Below are 27,463 nucleotides of genomic sequence, written 5' to 3'. Positions count from 1 at the left end.
GCTGGCTTCCCTTCGCAGACGCCCCCTCCCCAATTCCCAGGCTCACCAGCCCAGACGCCCACATGTCCCACAGCCATCCTTAAGCCTCTGGGAACTGCAGCATGGGTGCCTCAGGAGGTCCTTGCCCAGAACACAGTCCTGGAGGAAAAACAAAAGCACATCCAGTGCGCCGAGCACCTTTGCCGAGGGCATGCAAGTGCACATCTGTGTCAAGGGCCCTGCAGCACAGCACCCTTCCAGAGCCCACCCCCATCCCCCCATGCACACAGCTGCCTGGGTGAACTGTCTGCTCTCTTGTTCCAGGACAGGAACATCCTCACTGGCTCAGGGAGGAAAGCGAGCGGGTGTGGCCCACATCCCCATCAGCACTGCACCCCCACCCCTGCCCTCGGGCTCTTCTCTAACACCCCACGAGGTCCTCGACTTCCTAAGTTTCTCTTTTGCACAGCGTGTACATTTGGGCAGTAAGCCTGATACCCCTGGACTGCTTTCCAGGGGCCAGATAGGAACTTCCATGCCTAGGGGGCCAAACCTTGCAAGCTTCCACGTGGGGGCGCAGTGTGCCAGTCAACGGTTCCGCGTCACGTCACCAGGCACCCGGCGTCTCCAGCACAGAGTTTGTGCAGTTATTTTGCACATTTCATTTAATTTTGTCCTTACAGTTTTATAAAGATGAGTGGAAAGCTGGAGTAGAAAGCACAGATCTCATGAACTTAATATAAATGAGACAAAGATAGGAGTCCTTAGGCACACCCAAGGAAGACCAAAGAAGCCACAGTCAGATGCTCACCAGAATTAGGCTGATTGTGTTCAAATGCATGCCAGGCACGTTCGCGCCTTAGGGCCCTGTACCCAGAATGCCCTTTCCTTGATTTCCACGCGGCTCACTCCTTCACCTCCTTTCCAAGTCATCGCTCACATCTTAGTGTATCAGTGAGACTTTCCCTGATCCTCCTGTTTTAAATTGCAACCTGCACTCCACCCTCCACCTGCATTCTGGATCTTCTCTCTTTGGCTCTGTTCTTTTCTCCCTTTTTTTCCTCCCCATAGCACTTATCACCATCTAACATCTATGATGTGAACTTTTCATTATCCATCTCCTTCTATTATTAGATTGCACGCTCCATGAGGGATATATTCTGAATACCTGGAATGGTGTCCGGTACTAGGAGGTGCTCAGCAAATACCTGTTGAGTGAACACATGTTGAATTGTAGCAGAAGTAAATGAATGAATATGTTCAAAATATGGTTAGTATATTGCAAAAATTATGCATCGAATGTGGGTATAATTACAGTTTTACAATCTTTTTTTAGATCTCTGGGAAAACACACCCCTATGCCATATAAATCTCTGGTTGTGCTTTTGAACGTTTGCTTTTGGCTCACAGTTCGAGAAACACACTAGCCGTCGTTGGTAGGGAACAGCTTTTGGACAAGCTGAACCCAGGGTTAGAGGAGACACAGGGCACGGGCAGAGTTCAAGGCAGGGCAGTGAAATCTGGAGAGGCTTCTCAGAAGAAGCAGTGTGACCCGTCCTTCCTGTGATTGACATTTGGCACGCCCGAGGGCAGATTTTGCCAGATTTAGCAGGGAAAGCATAGGAATTGCGGCCAGGGTCTGTCTAGAACTCTCTAGGTGTTTCCTAGCTGACCTTTGAGGCAGGTAAAGCCGCCTCATACACTGCCAGGAGGGAGCCGGAGCCAGAGGAAACTCTCTCTGATGGCAAACAGGAGACAAGACGTCTGACTGTTTCCCAGGCCAGAGGAGCAGAGGGTGCAGCTCCCAGTGAGGCCTGGAGAAGAAAGGAGTGGGGGAGTTGCTGGCGTAAGGACAGGGCCCTTGCCCCCTCGAAGTTTCCTCCAGTTCCGTGCATCAAACCCTTAATAAGCAGGTTCACTTTCCTGTAGTGAACGGTTATGAAGTGCTAGACCCTGTACAAGCACCTGAGCTGCAACGACTCAATTCCCACAACTCCCACGTGCTGCCCATCACTTTTCCTCTGTTTCACTGATGAAGAATGGGAAGAACGGAGGGGTGAGTTTGTCCCGGGACTAGGGTAGGAGGGAGTCAGTGTCAGAGCCCAGCTGTTTGGTTCTGGTGCCCACACTCTTAACCACTGTCAAGCCCATGAAGGCCCCAGGCCATGCTGGGGGGGCCCAGTGGGATTCTTCTCACCACCTCTAAGGATTCCATCACCCTGCATTCCGTCCCAGAATGCAGAGGTTCTGTGGGGAGTGGATAACAGAAAATAAACCCTTTAGGGCCAAAGTGATAAAAAGACAAACAAAAACGCCTTACACGCAAAATCAGAGAAAATCTTGTTTTGGTGAACCAGAAGGCTGGTTGTCCACAGACAGCTTCATCTTGGGTTGAGGAAGTTGCTTCTCTCTTTCTCTACATACAAACCTAGAAAATGTGCATAATTTCACCTTATTCTCACCTCATTCTCAGAACTTTGCTGCAGCCTGGGACCACGGGTCTGAAGAGTGGGTGTCGCTGGCTGGGATGAGTGTGTACAGCTGGAAGTATCTGTTGGTTCAGTTCTTCTGAGCCCCACCTCCAACCTTGACCAGGGTTGACTTGCCACAAAGCTAATGGAGCTTGAGCTTCAGGTTTCTTCACTTGCCCCTGCCCTTCCAAAGACTGCAAGGCATCCTAGCAAGGTATTTATGTGGTTTATTATACGATTTAAACAGTTCTGTGGAAGTAAGGTTAAAATTATTCTCATATGAAGAAACAAATTGTAACAAAAAATCTTAGATCATACTAAAAATATTAATTCATTAAGAGGAAGACATACATTTCCAATCATTATGATACATTTCCAATGGAAGTAATAAGTAGGCTCTTGGATTGTAATATAACCCAATTAAAGGAAAGGAATGAATTATACGCTCACGTTGGAAAAAAGATTTTCCTTTTTTTGCTGACTCAACGTGAAATCAGAACATTGACCAGGATAGCATAACTATGGGGCAGACATTGGTGACTGACTGGTTAATGAGTGTTAGCAATTCAAAGAGCATTTAAGATTAATCACTGCATTAACAGATAATGAAAATGTCCTGACATTTATCAGCCCATCTATGAAAGAAACTTGATAGACATTTTCCCAAATTTGGTACCAGTTCTGAAAATGTACATGATGTTACTGCTGATAAGTTGTAAACTTCAGACTTTTCCATATAGGAAAAAAATCTGATCAACCATGTTACAAGAGAAGTTAAATTATCTTTCTCTTTTCTCTATGGAAAAGAATATTATAAAACTTTTGTCACATATGAAGATTATTCAGCCAAAAATGTGGGAAGTAAAGTGTGATAGAGGTATGCCAGGTAGTTAATGCAGCTATGAATATAACGTTATTCCTCCATATTTCCAGATTTTTCAGTGGTATCTATCAGCTTTTGAGGTTTATAATTGGTTGTGATTTATTTTATCTCTAGGTATTTGTACTGGTTTGCTGGGGCTGCCTTAACAAAGCCCTACGGACTTGGAGCTTAAACAACAAGAATTTATTGTCTCACAGTTCTGCAGGCTGAAGTCTGAGATCAAGGTGTTGGCAGAGCTGGTTTCTAAGGGATCTGAGGGAAGGCTCTGTTCTAGGCTTCTCGCCTTGGCTTGCAGATGGCTGTCTTCTCCCTGTGTCACCACATGTTCGCCTGTCTGTGTTTGTCTCTATCCTAACCTTCTTTTTCTTATAAAGACACAAATCCTATTGGATTAGGGCCCACTCTTACAATCTCGTTCTAATGACCTCTTTAAAGACCCTACCTCCAAATGCAGTCACATTCTGAGTGGTGGGGGGAGGGCTCCAACATACTCATTTTGCGGGGAGGGCTCCAACATTCTCATTTTGGAGAAACACAGTTTCAGCCCATCAGGATACCTAATCTAGTATTTTTTTAAAAAGAGGAGTCCACAGTTTTTGTTTGCTTGTTTCAAGCACCAGAAAATTTAGACCTAGACACATGGAAGTCTCTTTTGTTCTTAAAATCACCTATTCGGAAGTTTATAATCTCTTGTGTACAAGACAAGAAATCTTTCCAATTCAACACACATTATTGAGGGCCTACTCTGTGCCAGGCATTACTGACCCAGGGACTTCACAAGGAAAGCCAGGGATGGTGAGTGCAGGCGGGGAAGCCCCCGCGAAGGGGCGGAGCCACTTCATGGGTGTGGGACCTGGGCGGTCCCGCTGGGTGCTGTGTGTAGAAGAACCCTGAGCTTGGGGTTTAATGTTTGCTGCCACCATGTTGAAAGTCTCCATCATTTATGAATGACCCCGCCTGCATTTGCATTTTGGGCCCTGCAAATTATATAGCTGGTCCTGAGGAGGGGAATTGATTCAGCTTATGGTTATAGCCCAAGTTAGCCAGAGAAGCCTTTTCCTTCAGAGAAAGGGAGGGCCACCAGGAAGAGGAACAGTGTGTGGCGAGACACGCGGGCAAGAGTCAGGGAGCACGGCTCACGTGTCATCTAGCGCTCTCTCCCTCTGCTGAGGGAAAGGAAACATGCTCTTCATGGAGAGCGTAGAACGCTGAAGCTGGAGCGCGTGGATTTGAATGCCAGCTCTCCTGTTTCCCAGCTGTGCCTTCAGGCAGGTTGCTGACTCTCCCTGGAGTCCAGTATCCTCATCTGTCAAGGGAGGAAAGTCATACATTCAAGACTCAGGATTTGATAGGTGTGCATCACTTTTGAGTCACAGTAAGGAGAGGCAGTTGTGTGGGTTAAAGATGGTGGTCAGGAAAGGATCACTGGAGGCATGAGGATGGGGAGCAGCCCACGTGGAGGCTTGGAAGTGGGGATGTGCAGGTCAGGGATGAGAAATACGGAGGAAGGCAGTGGGGCCGTTCTCAGTATCAGTGAGGGAGAAACAGCCAGAAAAGAGGCTGGGGCTACTTTGTCAATGACCCCAAATGCCCAGCCAGGAAGCCTGGACTGTGTGTAGACAGCGGGGAACTCCTGAAAGCTTATGGGTTGGGGTCTGATGAAAGTGGTCTTTGATGAAAATCCCTGTGTGGGAATGTTCTCGTTCAGCTCCTTTAGAAAGCCAGGTCTGGAGAGAGGAAAGCCAGCTATGCCGGGGGCCTCCTGAAGGATAGGCGAGATCCCACTTCTGGTCCCACCAGGCGTGCAACACAAAGGCACACAGCGGGCAGCAAGGAACCTTGTGCTCCTAAGGCCAGCGGCCCTGTTCTGTCTTCCCAGCCACTTCAGGAATTGCAGTGCTGTTGCCAATTATGGTTGCTGGCCTGGAACAGGGCCTGTGGGGCTTGGAGGCTGAGCAAGGCCGCAAGACCCACCCCGAGTATGCTGACTTCATGGGGGTTGACAGTCACACTGACACGAAGCAGGGCTTGTGTCAAAAGTTCAGGAGGAAGCGTGACAGGATAAGAGGGAGAGGAAGCAACGTGGACAGCTCCATTATCCTGGGACCAAGATCCAGCATCTGGATTTCCAGCTGCAAGAGACCAGAAATGGCAGGGATGGAGCTGGTCCTTCCACCAGGGCAAGGGGGTGAGTGAAGGCGCAGGGTGGTTCTGAGCAATGAGTCCCACCCAGATGAGGGGGAGGAGTGATGAAGCTGCCCCACCTTCCCCAAACCTGCCTTTCAACACAGCAGCATGCCTGTCCAGGTCGCTCCCTTCCATCTGACTTTGAGCATGTCCATTCTCCAGAGGAGACGTCACAGAGGAGCCTGAGGTCTGCACTGGAGGTGCCACATCTTCTCCCTTGTCTTCAGGCAGACCTGGGTTGGTGTGGCCACAAACAAGCAGCAAGTGTAGATAACGCAGCACACCAGAGGGTGGAGAGAGAAGCTCACAGCCCTTCTTGACAGATGAGCCACTGGGACCTATGGTGACCTGTCTATGAAAGGCCACTCCCCCGTGTCACTCCTGCATGGCCCAGGCTTCCTCTCTTTTGCAGGACTAAGTCCAAGCTCTCTAGCACGGCACATGGGCCTCTGTGTGCTGACACTTGCTCTCTTCACTCTTTAAGTTCCAACAATATAAACATATTCGTCAGCTCCCTTGTACTTTGCAGTATCTGGACTATCCTTCTCTTGTTTCCTCACAGGCATCATCAGCTCCAGGGAGATTTCCCATCCCCTGCCCCACTTAGGTGAGGCAAAGAACCCTTTATCTGTGCCCTAATAGCAGGCCTTCATGAAAGGAATGAAAACATCAATCACATTGTATTATAACTTTGTGTCTCTCTCTGCAGGAGACTGGGCTGCAATCTGTATGCCCAAAGGGAAGGGTAGGAAGGTCTGACACACAGCTGGTGCCCAGGAAGAAGGAAATGGATGTGGCCCAGAGATGCTTGACTCCCGTGAGGTCATGCAGTGAGACTGGGCTTCTAGGATTCACATCCACGGCACTTGCTGGACACCAGGCTCCTTCTTGTCTACATGATATTTCTCCCAGCTCTTGCTATCCTGCAGTGGCTGATGGGGTATGTGGGCAGTCAGCAAATTAAAGAGTTCAGTGGCAATCAGCTCATCCAGTCTTCACCAGGGGCTGGCACAGACTGGGCCCATGTGAAGCTGAACTGAAAGGATGAGAGCAGGGGGCAGTGCCTTACTCAGGGGTAAGGGCAGGCCTGAGCCCTGCTGAGGCCACTGTCTGCCAGAGCCCCAGGAGGACGCAAGGTTGATGTTGCAAAGGAACCCCATAGAAATCAATAGTCCTCTGCTTTGCGACCTCCTTTCCCATCCAGTTGGTGCCATGCTTTTGGAGCAAAGGGTATTTTTGCAAGCATTTAAGAAAAGTTCCAGATTTAGCCTGGACTTGAAAGTCAAAAGCACTAGAACTGACTTGGGCTACCCTGTAACGAATTTCGGCAAGAAACCAAGAAAGTTCCCTGGAAGTGGAGGTGGCACGAGCAGCAAGGTGTTGCGTGTGTCTGCACAGTTGGGCCGGTGGGCCATAGCATTTCTTCCTCTGGGGGCTGCGGGCACAGGCTCCGTCTCTCACGGGGAGGAAGCCAATGTTATTGAGCACTTCCCAGACGCCAAGCATTGTGCCAACGGCCTTACGTGTTTGTCCTCCATCCTGACAACCTCCCTGTGCGGTAGGCAGGCCAGATGTCAGGCTGGAAGGTGGGCCAGTTAGCGATCATGGCTGTCCCAAACCCTTAGGTGATCTTCTACTACCTGGCTGCCCTGGCCCTTCCCCTGGAGACCTCAGGAATTCCTTATGATCCAGCTCTCCCTGAAGGCCCAAAGGAGGCACCCCAGGACCTGCTACAGCCTACCATGCTCTGCTGGTGTCCAGGTCACTTGTTCCAGCTATAGACAATGTAAGTGTCACCCCAGGACCTGCTACAGCCTACCATGCTCTGCTGGTGTCCAGGTCACTTGTTCCAGCTATAGACAATGTAAGTGTCACCCCAGGACCTGCTACAGCCTACCATGCTCTGCTGGTATCTAGGTTACTTGTTCAGGCTATAGACAATGTAACTGTTACCCCTGGAGGTAGGTATTATTATCCCCATTTCATAGTGAACTTGAGAAGGAACGAAACCAGGGAACTTGCGCCAGGTAACATGATTATCAGTGGTGGGATCGGGGTTCAAACCCAGCTCTGCCTAACTTTGGCCACTGCATCACAAACATCACAATGTGTTTCCTCCATGGATTAACAATATGTGAATGCAACCTCCTCCAGAGGTTGAGGGTCTGAGAGCCATGAATTAAACCTTCCATGTGCACAAATCCAGGTTTCTGAGAAGTCCCTGGGAACGTAGAGGCACGTGCTGGCAGAGCAGATGCCGGGGGAGGTCTGCAGGGCACTTACAGAAGCTCTTCTGCTGGCCCAGGGGAGGTATCTAAACACCTCCCGTCACTCATTCCTGCAGTTTCATGTCGAGGGTGTCTCTTATGGCCGTGTGGCATAACGCAGGGAGTTCTGGACTGCAGGACAGAAGCTCTGCTTCTCATTCCAGCTCTGCCCCACATATAAGCTCTCTGAAGTCAAGCTGGCTTAGTAGGTTGGGTTTGGAGGTGGTTCTAGTGGCCTTTTGGGGGGATTCTTGGAGCCCCTTCTGTACAGTCTATACTTGATTGTACAGATTCCGTACTTGACTCTGCTTCTGTACAATTGCAAAGCTCTCATCCTTGCCACTCATTTTTCAGGTAGCCGGGGTGAGCTCCCAGGATACATTTTGTCCAATTAGAAATGTTTTTATATCCTCTTTTAAAGCAGAAAAACTGATGGAGGGTTGTAGAGTACAAATGACTCAATTATAGTCCCAAGAAAAGTCCCAAGAGTAGTTTTCTTGATGCAGGCCTGAGATGACAAGAAAGTTCCCTTGGGGTGCCAGAGGCAGAAACCCAGCCCTGGGTTGGGCAAAGCTCCCCACCTCTCCTTGTTGGGGAGCTGCCAGCAAGAGCCAGAGGCACTGGAATTCAGAGGGAGTGGCCCTGCCCATCACCTGCTCCCCGCCCCACCCCCAGTCCCCAGGCCTTTCAGCATCTGGAGGGGAACCAGAGGGCCCACCCCTGACAGCAGGACAGAGTGACTGCATCTCGTTCCTCTGGAGTGAAACAGGTTTGACAGGGTGAAAAGCCCCTGGAGAGACAGAAGCAATACTCTGCATAATGCCCGCCTCTGTTACGGGGAGAATGTGGCGTAACGTCTAAGGTCTCCGATAAAAACGTGTTACCTAGTGCTGAAGACCAGAGAAATAATTTGTGGATTGGGCTATGTGTGCACTCTTGCTGAAACTTGGCTTTTGAGTTTTGGCTGAAGATCCTCTGCTTTAATTACAGCCATTAATTGCTCAGAGTTTATGAAAATGTGTTTGACTTCCCTTAGGCATACTGAAATTTCATGCCTCGAATTTCACAGGAGCAAGCATTTTAACCATGAAAATATACAACATGCAACACCAGCCCTGCCCTCCCCCAGCCCCGCTTACTCATTCTCTACCCTTTTACCATATTGTATTTCTTCTAGGCAGTTACCACCACCTAAATCATTTTATCTACACGTTTGCTTGTTTCTTTCTTCTTCTTTTTTTTTTTTTTTAATTATTTTTATTCCTGTCATACCCTCTACAAGGTAAGCTCCCTTAAGGCATGAGCCTCGTCTGCCCATGTTTGTCATCGTACTAATCAATACCTGAGAAGAGGGCTGGTGCATAGTAGGTTTCGATACAAATTAGTTGAACGAATGCATGGCTGAGTGGATGAATGACAGCTCAATCAAGACATGATGTTCTTAATTTAAGAAGTATAAGCATAGCCCTGGTTCATGACCTTGTATTTTGTTTCCTGTAACTCCACTTAAAAGTTTTCTTTCAGTTTGAGTCCTTTCCCCAGCGTTTTGCCAATGAAATAATGGAGCCGCCAATCTTTGGACTAGAACAGACGTTATGATTCTATACTGAGCCTCTTGCCTGCCCTGACTCTCCGTGGATGTCTAAATAAGTAAACAGCAACCAACGTCCCTCCTCGCTAATCCATTCTCCCTGGGGCTTGACCCAAGTCCTTCTTCCTGTGGTAATCCCCGTTTATCAAGGGGATTCATTCACTCATTTGTACAACAAACATTATTGAGTGCCTACTGATGGCATAGGCATTGTGCTCAGCATTTGGGATAAAGTTCTGACGAAAATCAGCATGACTTAGTGACTCATGTAGATGACAGCCAAATGGGGCAACAGAGCAAACAAGAATGACACAAATAATCCCACAGCTGTAATTTCAGTTGTGTTATGTGATAGGATCATATAAATTGTGAGGAAGGGTCGACCATAAGTAACGCAGGAGGAGGCCTCATGAAAGATCCCCTGAGGAAAAGGAAGGCTGAGCAGGTGGGAATCAGACAAACAGAGCCTAGCAGGAAAGAAGAGCATTGAAGGCAGAGGCAACTCATGCCCGAAAGCTCCGTAGCAGAAAGGTGTTTGCCTACTTCCAGGATTTTCTTAAGAAAGAGGAGTCTTTTTTCCTAACAGACCAAGAGGCTTTCAAGGAGTCAAATTAACAACTGAGAAAAGTTCTAGCCCAGAAAATACAACCACGATAAGTTCTTTTTTTGACAAGAATCTTTCGATCTCAGCTTCCCAATAGCTGGCTTTTTCCTTTAAAAGATAACCTGAAAAGTCTCTGAGGGTGGTGTCTGAAGCTGGCTGCTAAGGCCTACAGCCATGCGGTGACACTTCTCTGGAGATGCAGATTGCGTGAGCCTCAGAATGGTCATTTATTTCTCCTCAGCGATTTCCAAGCATTTTTTTTCCCGCAGCTTCCAAAGTGATCAAGTGAGTGAGCACATAACCCTTCTGAAAGGGAGGCCAGAACCATAGATTCCTACTGGGAGTCCAGTTTCCCACACCCTGATTCGCTGATGGGTTTATGATTTGGGCTTCCACTGAGCTTAGACTAGAACCATTTGTACATGGAGAGACTCATCTGTGCTGGATTATTTCCAAATGAATAAGAGGAGTTCTTTTCATAATTCCAAGCATACTTCTATCTTAATAACCCGCTGTCTATTGGATACCATTATTTTGATGTCCTCTGAGAGCCTCGTGCCCAGTGCCTACAGTTCCCGTCTTCCAATCCACTGTCTTGCTATCTTCATGCATTTGATTTAGAACCATCATGCTTCGAGAAGTGCCAGAGTCATCTTCCTAATGCCTTCCTCTTTTGCCTTCCACATCTACTTGGTTACCCAATCTTGTTGACTGCATCTCAAAAATGCTTTTCTAATTCGATATAGCTCCCTACTCCTATTGTCTGCTCTTTAGTCTAGGCCTTCACTTGTGATCAATCTGATTAGTCTGTCCCCAGTCCATCCATCAGTTATACTGCCACCAAAATATCTTCTTACAAAATGCAGAAAAAAGCCCTTGTTGACTCCTCATTGATGAATAAATCAGTGATTCTCCAAGTGTGTAGCAGTTGCAGTATCCCTGGGGAACTTGTTAGAAATGCAAATTCTCTGGCCCAACCCAGACCTAATGAATCAGAAACTCAGGTGATGGGCCCCAGCAATCAGTTTGAACAAGCCCTCCAGGTGATTCTCATGCAAGCTCAATTCAGGAGTTCCCAAACAATCAAATCCAACTTCATAGCTGTTCCCCTCGGCCTTGAATAACTTGGTCTCAATGTCCCCTGTTCCACAGTCCTAAAGTCCTCATTACCCCAAACCTTTCACTTTTCTCTGTATACATTAGGCCCTTTCCCCATTCTGCACTTTCCCCCCAGGCTGTTCCTGTCTAGAAATATTCTCTCTATCTTTCCCTACCAAATTCCTACTCATCCATGAATAGCCAGCTAAGAGGTCACCTCCTCACGGAGGCTTTCCTTGACTGCCTCAGGCGAGCATTTAGTTAGTTGAGCTTTGGTCGACAACCTAGTTATAGCTGTTTTGTCTGTAGATTTGGCTTTAACATTGGAAGGGGCTTTCTATTATATGGTAAGAGCTGTTTCACATTAGAGCCAGCTGCCTGGTGAGGAAGTGCTTATCAAGAGACGGTGGGAATTATCTAAGCAGCTATCTCTTAAGGTTCTTAAGGTCTCGTCTTTTCTACTCATTGCTCCTCCAGGAGGGATGACTCCTCAGGTGTAGAGCCCATAGAGTTGAGAAGAAAGTCTGGGGCCTAGTAGGGACTTGACGATTTTCTTTAAAAAGTATCAATGAATAAAGAGAGATCTCTGCCTTGTAAGGAAGGTTAGATTACTGGATCTCAATCAAAGATCTTGTCCAAATTTGAAATTTCTGTCTTCTATCTATTTGCAAAAGCCCCAAAGGGATATTCCAGATGTGCTGATCCTTATATTTTAGGCAGAAGCACAACCACCTTCCCCCTAGCACAGTGATTCTTCAGTTATTAGGTGGGGAATGAAGGGTTTGGGGTAAGAGACCCACTCCTCCTCCCTAACCTGCTGAAAATGTCTGCTGCAGGCCGGGCGCCATGGCTCACGCCTGTAATCCCAGCACTCTGGGAGTCCGAGGTGGGCGCATCACGAGGTCAGGAGATCGAGATCATCCTGGCGAACACGGTGAAACCCCATCTCTACTAAAAATGCAAAAAAAAATTAGCCGGGTGTGGTGGTGGGCTCCTGTAGTCCCAGCTACTCAGGAGGCTGAGGCAGGAGAATGGCATGAACCTGGGAGATGGATCTTGCAGTGAGCCGAGATCGTGCCACTGCACTCCAGCCTGGGCGAGAGAGCGAGACTCTGTCTCAAAAAAAAGAAAATGTCTGCTGCAGTAAGCCAGCTACCCACGAGTCTGGCATCTCCCTCAGGTAGAACAATTGTTGGTATCACTATGGCATTGATCCTGTTCTCTCTTCCTGTGTGCCAAGTGCATGCCACCCTCCTCACTCCCTCCACCCTACTGCAATTCAGCTGTCAAGGCCCTCTGAAGCACTTAGTGTCCTCTCCACTGCTGTCTTGCTCACATAGTTAAAAGCATGTGCTTCCCAGCCATGTAGACTTCTCGGGTTCCTATCTGTGCATTTCCTCTTACCAGCTGTACAACTTCAGGCCAAAGTCCTCAGTCAAAAGTCCTCAACTGCACAAAAGGCTTGAATCTGCGAGGCTTGTCACTGCGTACCCATGGAGATGTGTACACAGGGCCTAACGTGGAGTGAGCAGCCACCAGTAAGAATGTTTATTATTATTTATTCCTTGGTCTGATCTCATCTCCACCCCTAATCCCAGCACCAGCTTCGAATGCTTTTCCACCAAGTCAGAGAGCCCACAAACCCAACTCCTGTTTTGGCTGCTTGGAGTCTGCTGGATGCCTTTTTTGTCTGTAAATCCTCCACCCCATCAGCCTGTTTTCAAGCCCCAAGAATGTTCACTTTCCATATGCTCCCCAGCTGGCCACCGGTGCAATCTCCTAGAGGTTAACCTTGTGTTCAGGAGCATTCTTTTGCAGGCATTACCTTTCCTTAAAAAAATGCAATGCCTCCGTGGTCAGGATATCAAAGCAGCCATGCACACACACACACACACACACACACACACACACACACACACACGCATGCCCACCCATTCATATGTCTCATGTGAAAATCATCAAACTCATTAGGCTGTGTTTCACAATTTCCCAATAAACCTTCACATTTTCTTGTCACGGAGACTTGTATAATTTACCTGGCAGTGTGATTACTGAACTCTGCAACAATTCAACCCCGCCCGACTCACTGGTGGTAGCCGGTTCCTAGGAGGAAAGACTTTTGACATCCTTGGAGTTTTCCCCTTCTCCACATTTCCTTGCTCCTCCCATCCCTGGCCCCTGCAACAGGCACATCTGTGCTTGTTTCATTGGCCTCCCATACCCTGCAACCAAACACAGGCCGAGGATTGTAGGAAACAAGCCCATAGTCCCTCGGAGGGCTTCTAACCTGCTCTGCGGCTCTGCCCATTCGAGCTGGGCCAGTCTCCACCCGAACCAAACAGAAACCCAGGGGTCTGTGTCAGCACAGAGGTGTCTGCATCTCAGCTTGCTGTGAAACGGGTGTGCTTTTTGAGAAGCCCAGTCGCCCACTGTAACCTGAGCAGGGCACATGTGAGGAGTTTGGGTCTCCTTAGATTTGGGGGTGGGGTTTTTGAGAAAGAAGGTTAGGCTGGAGAAGGTTCCGGTTGAATCCCTCTTCAGTGACTGTGGCTGTTCCTAGTTGTGGAACAGAGCATGTGCGAGGCCCTGGGGCCAGGGTTGTGGAGAGTGGAGTGTGTGTGTGGACAGTTGGCCGCTCCCCAGGCTGCAGAGCACCCTCACTGAGGCAGAGCCTATGGTGCAGCTGAGCAGGGCAGGAGCTTAGTGAGGAAAAGCCGGGCTTCACCGAGGAGGACCTGGCATTTGCTTTGCCAGGTCCTTCAGAGTTTGAAGCCTGGGCAGGAGGTGCGTCTTGCTGGTGAAGCCAGACAAATCTCCAGGTAGCAATAAACTGACTACACAGCCTTCATTCCTGAACACGTGTTCAAAAGCGATAAAATAAATGCAGATGGCTTCTCCAAGCCTCAGTGGAGGATTTTTACATTGACTAAATGAACTATAAAGCACATATAAACACACATGTGCTCACACACAACACAGGAAAGGGAACAGCCACAGAAAAGTCCTCAGAAATACCAAATCCTAAAACACCAACACCAGCCTATAGGAAGCATTGTTGAATACAAGAGAGACAGAAACTGAGAGACAGAAACACAAGAGCAAAGCCGTGCTATAATTTGCAAGGAGGAAGCAAAACATACATGCACACTCACACTCACACATGTGCATATCAGAGAAGCACGTCGGAGGAACTTCTCGCAAAAAATTACGTTTCCCTGCTTGGAAGGGTTAGAAATACCTTCCCTGGTTTGTCAACTGAGGATTAAAGGCCTTGTCAGTAAGACTGGGCCAGTGGTTTGGTTGACGAGACCTGCAGAAAGGAAATGCGTAAATGTCACCCTAAGGTCCACCTCCCATAAGGTCCATGATTAATACATGTTAAGTATGACTAATCCTCCACTACGGAGCTTGGAAAGTCCCACCAAAATTCCAGAATGAGGGGTCCTGCAAACCCTGCAAAAGCTCATCGTCATCATGATAATCAACACTGAAGGAGGCTTCTTATGTGTCAGGAAATGGATGATTTTCTTAGATTGCCCAACAATCTTATGAAGTAGGCACTATCCCCACTTTACAGTCAAGTAGACAAAGGCTCAGAGAGATTAGGTAATAAGCTCAAGGTCACAGTCTGTAAGAGGGGAGAGAATTTTAGAGACTCACATGTGGCTGAAAGGAGTCCCATCAACAGGCAACAGAGTTTCTCACCATAGCATTCATTAAGGAAGTGAAGGTTATCCACCTGGACTCTGCCCCTCTCTGCAATAGAATCTCATGGTGCTGAAAGCCCCAGTTAGGACAAGGGAGTTATTCAAGGTCATGCAGCTATTGGCAATAAAATTGACCCACAACCCATTTTCTCCTGTGCACTCGAGTTCTTCACACTGCAGTACACGTCTGCTTAATGAAGGCCCTGTAAGAAACTAAGCAATAAGGGAAGATAAGGAGAGAGTGGAGTTTTCCAGGAGCCAGATACTAGCTTTCCAAGCTTCTCCTATCTCAGAGACGGGTTTAATCTTCAACTAACCCCAATGGCAAATGTGTACCTTGGATACAAATAGGCCTCCTATCCACCTGGAGAAGGCTCTGCCCTGGGCCCAAAGCTAGCACTTTGACTCTGGCAGCATCTGAATCAAGTTACTGACAGGGAACTGGGTAATGCCGTATTGCCCTGGCCTTCCGAATGGGTGAAGCTGAGCCATCAGATGGCCTGCAGCCCAGAGTTTCTTTTGGGAATATTTCTGTCTCATCCCCAAGTCTCTTCTCCTCAGAGCTGCACCTGCCCAGAAGCATGCTGCTCCAGACTTGCTCTGGACAAGCCAGCAAACTCCTTGCATTCCAGGCAGAGCTCAGGACTCAGCTCTACTCTTAGGGTCAGTGCCTGGCAAGGCTGGGCTCTGGGGTCCTGTCACTGAAGACCATCTCCCCAATCAACCAGACCACCCTCTACCATTCAGACGTTCCAGAAGAGGACCTTAAGGGCACCTCAACCGTAGGCCTGAGGATAGAAAGGCCATACGATACGCAGGTGAGGTAGCATTTGCTGCAACTCCTCAACAGGTTTCTCCAACTTTCTACAATCCACTGTTACCCAGGGCCATAAAACTGCTTCTTTACGTTCCTGTCTTGCTCCCGCAGTGCTGGCTAAAAAATTGAGACTCAAGCTTTACAGACATGCCTCAGCTGCAGTTCCCTCAGCCTGCTGTTTTAGGGGTGGAGGGCTTACTAGACGCCCAGGGAAAGGGTCACTTTGAAATGACAAGCTCCTGATAACTAGGCTTGGGCTAGTCATAAGACTCTCCTTGTCCTATCTAAGCTGGTTTATTGTGTTCTTGATGAAGGCTCAGTGAAACAACAGGACAAAAGTTTCCCACACAGAGGGCTGTGTTTTTCATATCTCTAGGACTATAATACCCACTCTGAAATGGGATGCTGCTATGTAGGAGAGGGGAGACTAGTGACGAGGAGTTAAGACTGTGCCATCATTGCCACGTAGATTACAATCTCCACTCTGCCACTTACTTACTAAATGACCATGGGCAAGTTGAACCCACCAGCCTCAGTTTCCTCGCCTGTAAACTGGAGATGATACTGGCTCCCTCAAAGGATTTGTGACAATTAATGGTGGCAGGGTTTGAACATGCCTGGCCCGTGATGGGCACGTGGTCAATTCCTTATTTCCTTCCCCCATATTTTAGGCATCCAGGATCAAGTGCAGTGTCATGATGTTCCTAAGGCCACTGCTATTTGCTGAGTCTAATTCCAAAGTTCATATCCCATAAAGGACACCGTCCATACAGGCGTGTGCTAAGGAGATGTCAGTGCGTAGGCTGCTTGAGGTAAGAGCATGCGTGGTCCCTAATGAATGCAGGGCAATCCAGGTTGGGCAGAGGGCGGGGCTTCAGGGCAGTACTGGATTAGCAGACACCTTGCACCTCTGCCAAGATGGGAGATCAGCGTCCTTATGTTCCAGCCCCAAGAGGACAAGCTGCTTCCCAATGGGAAATGGGCATCAACAAACTCCTCGACGGACATCCCTGGTGTCCCCTCAGTCCTGCCTGCGCATGTCAGGTGATGCCATCCCCACGGTGACCCCTTGGCTGTCATGGACTCCTGTTGGAACTCAGAAGGCACCAAGAAGGTCCCTTCCATTTGGACATTTTATATCTCAGGGGGATGGAAGGGAACGGGTGAGGGACTAACATTCTTGAACGCCTGCTCCATGCTAGAAAGTTTCAGGGATTATAACCTGACTCTTCAGGATTCCTCGGACGTAGGCAAGGACCCTTGTCTGACTCTGACCCTAGGAAGCACAGGCTCAGAGCATCTCTAAAACCTGGACACGCTCACAGGGGAGGAGCTGGAACTTGAACCCAGGTCCGACTCCAAAGCTCTAGCACTTTCCAACTCTGCTCACAGCTCTAGAAGGGGCTGCCAGAGGAGGAGGGGTGGTCACAGGCTGAAAGTCGGTCATAAGTAAATTTATCCTCTATGTGTAGATTATTCACGATCCATTTCAGTTTGCTTCTGGGTAGTCATGCAACTCTTCTGTTACAAATAGTTAAAAAAAATTCTTTGTGCCTAAAGATGAAACCACTTGTAAAAAGCAAAACAAAAACCAAAGCCAAAAAAAAAAAAATTAAACCCTTGAACAACTTCAAACCCCAAAACAACAAATTGTGCTGCAAAGGAACTTCCAAAACTAAAATTGCCAGGGTTGTTGTTATTGTTCCAGGACCACAACATTGGAGCAAATCATAATTCTAATTTTCCAAACAAATAGCACAGAATCTGATAGAGAGCTTGCTGGCCAGAGCTACACGGTATCATTTTCAGTGGAGGCCATAACAGTTCTTTTAATTCATTAACCCAACATTAAATGTACCAGAAGAGGGATATAACTGTGTTTATACACAACTCTGACATCATCTGATTTTAACAAGTTTACTAAAACGACAGTCATGGCCTTGACAATACTGAATGCAAAATACTGGTGTACACAGATTTTACAGAGTGACTCCTGAGAGCCAGATCACAAAACAAGTTTCAACAGATGGGAGAGGCCTGAGGGAAGGCAAGCACACTGATTTTATTGAGAAAAAAGCTTATATACTGTAGGGTTGCTGAAGTTTAATAAATAAAGGTCAACTTATAATATATAAAAACAATATAAACATTTATATGCTACATGCATATCATATAATTTAAAGTAATAATTTATATATGGGGAGAGATGCCAATTCATGTTCTTCCGATTTTTCTCGACAAGGCACACACACAGGACGTGTCTATCCGTATCCACCGCCAGCCCACGAGTTTATTGTTTTCTGAAGTCAGTGCTCGGACGTAGGTTTGGGACGTTTTGCACTGAGAGTTCCAGTGTTTATCATCAATGCCCCTGCAACCGTTTTTGACTGGCCTGGCTTCCTTACATCGTGTTTCATAAAAATATTGTTTGACGGGAGAGTTGCCCGTTTTGATCTCCCCCAGCACCGTGACCTGGTGTCCCCGAATGTCGATGGCCGATGACTTGTCGGTCACCCACAGACTCTCACTGTCACATACCGAGTACTCCCCTCGGTGACTCTTATGCTCCGCGTACCGTTTCCGCCGTGATGTTCTGTTCGCCACCACGGGGTTGCCCACGTAATCCTCCATGAGGTACAAGGGTGGGGGCTCCAAGGGGGTGCTGTCGCTCAGCAGGACCCGCGGTGAGTTGTAGCGTCTCTGTTGCCGCAGCAGTTCGGTATCCATTGCAATCACTGGCTGGAATTCTGACTTGGCGGGCTGTCCCCGCTCCGGCTCTCGGGGGGCCTCTGCTTTCGGCAGGGTGCTCTGGTAATTTTCCTTAACGTCCACCATCTGCTTGGAGAGCTTGTTTTTCAAAATATCTGCCTGGATCAGCTTAATAATCAGGGAATTGAGCGAGTCTTCTGGCAAACTCCTTTGATCCATGTTGTTACCTTGGATGCCACGGAGATAAGCGAGAAATATCACATAAAACAAGATGGACATCACCTTGTTCACCTGTAAGATCTGAAAGGGAAACACAGGTGTTAAGAGCAGGCCGTGGCAGCTGAGTCTATGTTATTCTGGCACCAGCTACCTAAGGCTGAGTATCCCTGTGGGGCCTGAGAGAGGATCCCGCCCCCCAGGTAAGCAACACAACTCCCCTCTGGACATTCTGAAGAGGCAATTTCTTTCCCCCACCCCCAGGAAATACTGCAGAATGCACTCCAGGTCTGCTGACTCTGCTTTTTGCACGGGTTGTATTTACATTGGATGTCTGCTTTATCCTGCAGCCTCGACTTGTGGGTGGATGATGTCCTACCGCTTCTTTAAACATCCCTTGAGCCTACAAAGATGCATGATTCACTCTAGTCTGGCAAAGCATGGAAACTTCAAACCTGAGAATTGTAAGCATGGAGTAACTTCCCTTCAGCAGCTGCAGCGGTGGCCTTGTAATTGTCTCAAGAAAGAGTTCGACTGCTCCCTAGCTGCAGCCCCAGGAACACACTGAGGCTGAGGACTGGTTCAGTGGCCCCCCATACTGCAATGTCAGATGTGGGGTCATTCCTGGCCAGGTCGCAGCCGGAGCGGTCTGTTCTCCTGCCCTTGGAAATGAACATGTAGGGTCACTACCCACTGTGCGAGAGGGCCTGCGTTCCAGGGTGCTCTGCCGAGCTTTCTGACAGACACACATCACCAACCGATCTGCTCCATCCCCAGGGACCCTCTCTGCAAAACAGAGCCCTGCCACAGCGCGACTTGCAGAAGACAGAGATGCAGAATAACCACCTCACATAAATGGGCTGGACTTGCCCAGAACAGAAGAGTCATTGTTGATTCACTTTCCTCCTTTAGATTTTTAACATTTCTGCTACAAAATGTTCCTGTTAGTGGTTATGCTCCTTTTAATTCTACTATTTCCTTGTTTAAACGGCATTTCAACCCATTGGCGCCCTCATTCTGTTGCCATAGTAGAAGGTTAACACCGGGCTCCTGAGGAGTCCTGGTGGAATTACAGTGCTGATCTCAAGATACCTTCATTGCTGGTCTCTCCCTCACTAGAGCAAAGAAAGCCCAGATCTTCCGAGGGTTAGCACTGGAAGGAGATGCTCCAGGTGGAGAGGGGCAGCTGAGCTAGTGATGCCCCTGATTCCTCCACCTCCTTGAGATAATCACCCCTTAATTACCATCGCCACCACCTCACCGCCTCCCGGGGTGTACATCATTTCCTATTTAAAGTTCTGTCTAAACATGGAAAATGAAAACTCTTCCCCTGGTTCACCTTTGGTATTTTCGGAAAGACTTCACTAAGTCCAGGGGGAAAATAGGGAGGAAATAAACAAAGTCGACACAAGAAACAGAAGAGCAGTCCTGCTAACCAACACCTATGTCTGAGCCCGCCAGTGCTCCCTCGCTCCCAGGACCCACAGAGAGCCTCTTCCCAGCTTGTCTGAAATACGGCTGGCTCGCTTGTCCCTAGAGGTCAGCAACAGTGACGCACTCTGCTCATACTGCCTCCTCTTGTCACTGTGATAAGGAGACCATCTTCTTTCCATGGGAACTAGTCTTGGGAACAGCTGACCCCTTCAAGGTCAAAGCCAAGAGAGGGATTCTAGCTTTGCTGCTCACCCTTAGAGGAAAATGACTATCAGGAATTGTACTATCCTAGGAAAACGGTTCCTCTATAGTGTAAGGAATCTCCCTCCTACTCTGCATACAAGTGACATTATCTTCAATATTACAGGCCCAACAAAATGCAACTTGAACAATACAAAGAATATGGCATACAACTAGGATTACCTTCCCTACTCCCCCCAAAAAGAACAATACAGCTGCAATAAAATCATTTAGGACTGACAGTCTATTGAAAAACAATTTATTAAACCTCCCAAAAGCTCAGCCACCGTAAGCTAAGAATACACAGGGTATCTGCTCTTAAGGAAATAAATCAAGTATGGTTAGTGAGGGGAGGTCCCGGGTAGAATAAGAGTCAAGGTACAGATTAGTGAGGTAATGACCAGGGTGAGCTGAGAGGGAGAATGCTGGCTGATGCTGATGGATTGAGGAGGAAAAAGTAAGAGTCTTTATGGGTGGTGGCTGGAATAGGGAACCAAAGTTTATTAGAAGTAGACAAGCCATATAAAGAGGACATCTAATCTTATTCCTTCATCTTATAGATGAGGAAAACCTAAATGCAGTTTAAAGAAGAGGAGAAACCCACAGGAAAGTGAGAGGGGTTCTCTGCACTCCGGCCCTCACCTCCCTTTTCCATGTGATCATTGAGCTCACGGGCCCCTTGCTCCAACCCCATTCACTACTCACTGCTGCTTGAATCACGACCCACGTGCACTGCCTCTCCTGTTGAAATTTCACCCATTTTTCAGTGCCTGGTTCCAAAGCTGACTTTTCTACAATGCTCCCCCAAGATCCCAACAGCAGCACCTGCCACCTCCTTGCAACCCTAGCCTGCTCTCCCAGTGGCTGACCATTTCTTTCTTACTTGCCATGATACTTTGTAATAAGTAGTGGGAGTAAGTCATCTGCAGGTTGGTGTTTCTAAACTCTTTAGAAGCCTGTCTTAAAGCCCTGAAGACTTCCTGTAGACTCCATTTCAAGAATCTACTTTTAGCTTTTTTCGTAGAGAGCAAGTCCAAGAATGTTGCCACAGAACTCCCCAAAACACAGAGGTTTGCAGCTGGGAAGGACCCTAGACAATCCCCTCATTTATACAGATAAGGGAACAGAGACCTACACTGGTGGCGAAGTGAGCTGTCTAAGGACTGCTAAACAATGGCAGAGAGTGACGGGGGCATTTGGTTCGTAGGTTCAACAAAAGTCACATGGCTTGTGCACCATCAAAGTTATTGTGAAGGGTAAACAAAGAAATCCACATGGAAGCACCCAGCGTAGTATCAGGGACAGAGTGAGCACACTAGAAATGTTAGAGAACATGAACCTGAATGGCCTGTGGCCACGGGAGATGGTGCACCTCTTTGCCCTTGATGCACACGGGCGAGGGACCCAGCGTCTGGGGAGCTCCCTTCTCTACATCTGGCTCACAGCAATCTGTACCAACACGGTCCCAACATGGCTTTCCCCCAGATGCCACAGTGCCCGAGTGCTTGGATCTCAGACCACTTACGCCGGTTGCGGGAGAAGAAAGGAATATTATGAACTGGAAGCCCAGAGAACAGACAAATGATGAAAGCAAACATGGGCAAGGGAGAGGTGGCATTTCTGAATACGCTGGGGGCAAGAAGAGATGCATTCTGATCTCTGGTCACTTTTTGGCCACGAGTACCTTCATTTTTCACTCCATGTCTGGGGTGGGAGTCCCCCAGTGGGCCAGTTCTCTGGAGTGGGGAATGGAAACAGGAAGGCAGTGCTAGCTCCACCCAGGCAAGGCACAGCAGTGAGTTCTTCTATTTAGGGGGATGTCTATGCTCTTTCTCTAGGGGTCACTGTCATCTGCAGAGAACTTCATTTAAACAATTGTCATATTGTGCTATTATTGTTGGTGTGTCTCCTCTTGGACGACAGGGACCGTGTCCTTTCCATCCACACATCCATCCACACAACGCCCAGCACAGGGCTGGACACGCTGCGGAGTTTCGATGTCAATTTACTGAATGAACGCCGGCTACGATATAGACCTACCCAAGGCAGCGCTTACTGGCTGGAGAGCCTGCATGGGCTTTTGCCAAGCCTGGTTTTGGAAGCCAATCAACTCTGCCTTCTTTTCCCAAAGAAAATACAGGCCCTGGCTCTGAAGTCGGCCATGGTCCCCAGGCTCTTCTTGGCTATAATTAGAAAAAGACCTGTTAAAGACCTCAGTAAACCCCCTTTCTACACTCTCCCCGGTGCCCATTTCCCCTGCTCAGAGTTTTCCAAGATCCTGACCGACGTGCATGTGCGATTTTCCTCACTTAGAAACGCTTTCCCACATATGGTGTTTTCTCAGTCCCTGGAGCAACATTCCTGCAAGGTTTCACCATCCCTCAAAATACTCAAAAGAGAGCAATTTCTGATTCCTCCTTTTTGGCTCAGTTAACAGCATCCACAGAGGGTTTGGGGGTATTCAAGAAGCAGCGGACATGGAAAAGGAAGCTGGGGTAGAGAATGGCACAGAATCTGAGCCCCCAGCAACCTGCGTCTGCCCTGTCACATGCAGAGACGGGGCTGCAGCCTTCAGGTTCCAATTCACCTCTCCAGGACCAGCTTCCTTATACAGGAGCACCTCCCGACCACGTACCTAAAGACCCCTCTTGCTGCCCATGTGTGGAGTCAATTTTTAGACTGCTTAGGGGTGAGATCATCCAGAATAAAAATGCAAAGTGCCAGGTACTGGCTTATATAAATCTTAAATCCTGGTGACAACCATCCTGAAGTAGGTGCTATCATATTTCTCATTTTGGATGAGGAAACCAAGGCAAAGAGGGGTTCCACAACTAGCTAACAAGCAGCAGAGCCAGGATTTGCACCTTCTGGCTCTAGAGCTCATGTTATTAATGATGACACTCTGCTGCTTCTCCGTCCATCCCTGCTCTCAAACATTCTAGAGAGTTTACTTCCAGAGGAAGCCCAAGCTCCAAGCCTGGAGCCAGGATGGCTGCTGTCAGCAGGCTGTGCCCTTCCCCAAGAAGCCTCAGCTCTAAGCAGAGTTTGCAGAGATTTGAGGCCATCACTCCTATGTCCTCCTCCCCATATTCCCTACGAAAGCACCCGCACAAAAGTAAACACAATCCAATTCCCTCCTGGGCCTGACGGTCTTCAGTGCAGCCCATCTGCAGGTCACCTGTGCCTGCAGAGGCCCTGTGTTGTAGTGGACAGAACACGGAGTGCACCATCTCACATCCAGGGTTTGAGACCAGCACGGAAAATCTGGGCGACTTACAAAGAAAGCAGAAAGGCTCTGTTTTAGCTTTCCTCAGAGAGGAGAAATGAGAGCAGAGGTGAAAGCAGTGTTTAATTTGCCAAATTTTTAATATGCAAATTCAAGAGATTTCATTATTTCTGGTATAACCATATCCTCTGGAGGCAAATTCATTCTCTGGCTGGGGTCAAAGAGGACGCTGGCCAGCTGTGTCCAGAAGGGTCTGACTCTGGAGAATTTCTTCGGCTACGACATGGCCTCTGACTAATGCTACGGGCTCAGGAGACATCCTGCCAGATAACCCTAATGTCTTGTTCAGGGACTGGAAAGGCAGAGAGGTGGGAAAGTGATAGATTTAAAGTAGCATGACAAAAGGGAAAGGAATGTGGTGGAAATATTAAACTAAGGCCATATATAAAAGACTGGCTATGCTTGTTCCCCAAATCTTAATTGCAAAATTAATTCACCCTGGCTTTGTTCTGAACATAGGTCTTGAGGCCTCAAAATTAGTCAATGGGGCCACACGAAGATGTTCTGACCCATGGCAAAGCTGGGAGCTGGGAGAGAGAGAGCCTGGTGGAGCCTCCACTGGGGATTGGTCTGGTTTTGGTTAATCTCTTTATTAATGATCCGGAAGCAGGAGGGAGGAAAAAGTGGCAGATTAATTAAAATGCACAGATGACGCTCAAAGGGAAGGTGCTGCAGACACCAGTGAGGACAGACCAATTAGGCTGAAGCACCCGTGGGGGTTGGCAACCTGGAAATAGCATGATTAGATTCAAACTAAAACATGTAGGTTAACTCACCGGGGGCACGGTGGATCCAAAACCAACAAGGGAGGGAAATTCTTGGAAGGGGATGAAGCGGGGGGGCGACTTGGAATTGCTACAAGGAGTAAATGAGAAATGAGCTCACATGAATAAAGCTGTGTGGGTTTCCACGGCACCTTCTTCCCTGCTAGCTCTGCGTCCTCCACCTCATTCACTTCAGCACCTCTCAGGTAGTGGCAACCATGAAACTCCCTGTCTTATGGAGCACAAAAAAGACATAAATTGAGGAACAGAGCCAAGATCACAAAGCAGGCCAGAGATGGTCCCCAAAACCTGCTGACACGCATGCTCTAAAGTCACGGAAAACCAGAAGCAATCAGGGAGCTAGAGGAGAAACAGCTACTCTCTCTGTTGGTAATTGGTGAGGCCTCATGAGACAATCCCTGAACTCTGAACAGGTCTGCATCTATGTAGTGTCAAACCAGGTGAGAGAAGGGGCAGGTGTGGATTCCTATCCTGTTCTTTAAGATACCTAATTGTACTGTTGTTCCTCTCCTTAAAACTTAGTACTTAAAACTCAGGGCTCTGAAACTGACTAACACACATGGTCAATCCTCGGCCCAAGATCTGAAATAGGACAAGGCCCTCAGTTTTCAGGAGATGCTGGCTTCTCAGCAGAAATGAGACAAGACACACAGTCAACAGTGAAGGCATGCTCTAGGATAAAATAAAATAAAACAGAGAACCTCAGAAGGTTGACTCGCCTCCCTAAGAAAGGAAGTAAGGAAACTGGTCCTTTCGAAGGCCGGAAAGTGAGGAACAGGGACCCCTGAACAGACAAGGAACCTATATCCCAAAAGAAAGCCAAGTGGACCGAGATGGAGGTAGGAAGCTGTGAGTTTCCTTTGCACAGCTGTCAGGAGAGGAATTTCACATTGTTTAAAGCATAGCCTCCTCTGGCCCCGGGCTGTGAAAGATGGAAGGCATGGCACACGTCAAAACAGTGTGCACCAGCCGCTCCAGGGAGGAAGGTACGACAGTTATTCCCCAGGCCAAGGAAGCCTCTGGCTTAGCCCCGTCTTGGCCAAGAGAGATCTTAAAGGAGCTTGGTATGCCGACCCAAGCCCCAGGAAACTCAGGTTTACTTTATCCTTTGCATATCACAAACTCCCATGTCATGGAGGGTGGACTAAGAAGGATCTTCAGAGAAAATCTGAGTCAATCTGGCTACTAGCCATCATGGTGTTATCCTGCATTTAGTCATCTTTGTTTTGGTAATTCACACTCATCCACCACTGTGCATACAGGTGTGCATGCATGGGTTGATGGGCCTACACACACACACACACACACACACACACGCACACACACCATGTAACTACCTGAGGTGAGGATGGACTCTAGTTGAACTATTTTCAAAGTTTTGAATTTTGAAAAATTTGAAACTATTTTCAAATTATGGAATCATTTAATGTTCAGAAACATTTCAATTTTGGTATCATTTTCTGTGTCTGGATTACTCCAATCTGTAAGTGTGAAAACACACAAGGGGAAGTTGCTTCAGCCACATAGACAGCTGAAAGTGCAGCTGGCATTAAATAATAACTTTGGCCTCAGAGAATAGCTGCCCACGTCAACGTTTTTGTTTTAAATTTATGATTATGTTCAAGTCGAGTTTATGGTCAAGCATACACGTTGTCTGCAAAATGCTATACAACAGTAAATGATACCATTACAAGGTAGGGGCTGCTGAGTAATTGATTTTCAATAATTATAATTAATAATAATGATGACAATGATGAAAGTATTTATCTTATCCACCCAGACAAGCATGAGTCTCCAAATGGCAGAAGAAATAAGTTGGCTTCCTCTTGAGGGTTGGAGGCCAAGGGAAATCCCAAAGCATCCCTTCCATTCAATTCTTACTCTTCCAAACCAAGACCACAGCTGGCTTGGCAATGGCCAAAACTTTTTTGTGTGCATCAACCATAGCAGCAAGTCCGCGATAAACTCAAACCATACTGGTTTGGCCCCCAGAGGACTTGGTTGCAGAAAGTGTGGTCAGATGGCAGGCTGACTCCTCTAGACTTGGCCATCAGGCCTGTGTCAAATATGGCCCCTCATGTCTCCCTGCTGCCACACAGCCAACTGCCTTTCACAAGGATGAGGAGTATTGACTGGTGGTCTGCAGCTGTATTGATTGCTGGTCTGGTCTGGATCCCTTGTCCGGAAAACCATGGTGTCCGAAGACTGTGACAGCTGGGACTGTCTTTTGCTTCTCCAGGTGTCTCTCCCCTCTGTTCCCAGTGACCGTCATCATGCTTCTGAGTACTTTTACAGACTAGGGAACTGAGGCAGAAGAAACATGTGTCTGGTGCTTTCCTGAGTCTCTTCTCACCCACTCATGTAGTGATGCAGGGATGTGCACACAGGAAGAAAACCAATCTTCCATCAAAACTGGAGTGTGTGATAGACACTTAACAAACACAATGACTCCAACCCAAAACACTCCAGTGACTCTTTCTGGGCAGCTGGGCAAGACTGAAAAACCAACCCAGAGCTTGTCCTCTGAAAGCAATTTTGGCACAAACACTCTGAACCCCAGGCTGTCTTTAATCACAGATGCAAGTCATAATAATCGCTTGTAAGAACAGCTCACATTTATTGAGCCTCACCATATGCTAGACTGTGCGGAACACTTCACAGGGATGATCTCAATTAATCCTTGTGGATACGATTATTATCCCCACTTTTCAGCCGAGGAAACTGAGGCTCAGAAGGATTAAGTACTTTTTCTCAAGATGAGACATCAATTGAGAGGCAGAGCCCGGGAACAGACCCCTGTCTCTGTGATCCCACAGGCCTAACTCTTAGCTGATATTGCAGAAGATCTCTCAATTCACTCCAACGTCTAAGGCACCCGCCACTTCATTGCAGTGAACTAGGTAGCAAGCAGCATGCTGGTATATTAATGTTTCTTTCTTTGTAGAGTAAGAGACATTCAAGGCAGATCCTCTGAAACATAAAGGGGAAATTTCCAGTCTAAGGCTTGCCTCACCGATTCACAGTAACTGAAGAGCATATGTATGTGATATGGGGCTAGTGGAATCAGTTGTTTATGGTTTACTTTCTCCAAATGTAAAGTATTCCTTTCCTCTTCTCTTAGTTGATGGTTAAAAACAACCAAGAACCCAAAGATTCATTTTAAAAAAATGGCTGGAGCGTTGAAGGTGG

The 27,463-nt window shown here is 47.8% G+C and overlaps 1 protein-coding gene and 2 long non-coding RNA genes across 11 annotated transcripts in view; 1 reads left to right on the top strand and 2 right to left on the bottom strand.

Moving 5' to 3' along the window:
• On the bottom strand, positions 1 to 14,825 carry LOC144332738 (uncharacterized). Its single transcript, XR_013400783.1, has 5 exons — positions 14,741 to 14,825; positions 2,442 to 5,753; positions 1,148 to 1,187; positions 533 to 684; positions 1 to 138 (listed from the first exon to the last, which is right to left on the bottom strand). It is a non-coding gene; the product is annotated as an uncharacterized LOC144332738 (long non-coding RNA).
• On the top strand, positions 11,873 to 27,463 carry LOC144332739 (uncharacterized). 2 transcript variants are annotated; one of them, XR_013400784.1, is made up of 3 exons: positions 15,186 to 15,605; positions 16,276 to 16,416; positions 26,055 to 27,463. It is a non-coding gene; the product is annotated as an uncharacterized LOC144332739 (long non-coding RNA). The 2 variants fall into 2 exon arrangements; XR_013400785.1 differs by lacking the exons at positions 15,186 to 15,605; positions 16,276 to 16,416 and adding an exon at positions 11,873 to 12,014.
• The window catches only part of NTF3 (neurotrophin 3), a 65,738-nt gene continuing 55,774 nt past the window's right edge, over positions 17,500 to 27,463 (bottom strand). For 4 of the 8 annotated variants that reach the window (XM_077953320.1, XM_077953325.1, XM_015150881.3 and 1 more), the window contains exon 2: positions 17,500 to 18,613. In XM_077953320.1, coding sequence (XP_077809446.1) covers positions 17,819 to 18,613 — 795 coding nt within the window. In that variant the 3' untranslated portion in view covers positions 17,500 to 17,818. Of the gene's footprint in view, positions 18,614 to 22,243; positions 22,387 to 24,374; positions 24,486 to 27,463 lie in introns of all 8 variants that reach the window. The other 4 variants (XM_077953321.1, XM_077953323.1, XM_028829179.2 and 1 more) reach the window with 4 other exon arrangements.

This window comes from Macaca mulatta, chromosome 11, assembly GCF_049350105.2.
Source record: "Macaca mulatta isolate MMU2019108-1 chromosome 11, T2T-MMU8v2.0, whole genome shotgun sequence".
NCBI classification, from domain to species: domain Eukaryota; kingdom Metazoa; phylum Chordata; class Mammalia; order Primates; family Cercopithecidae; genus Macaca; species Macaca mulatta.
Note: the sequence above shows the minus strand (reverse complement) of the source record. Positions and strands in the feature narration are given on the sequence as shown.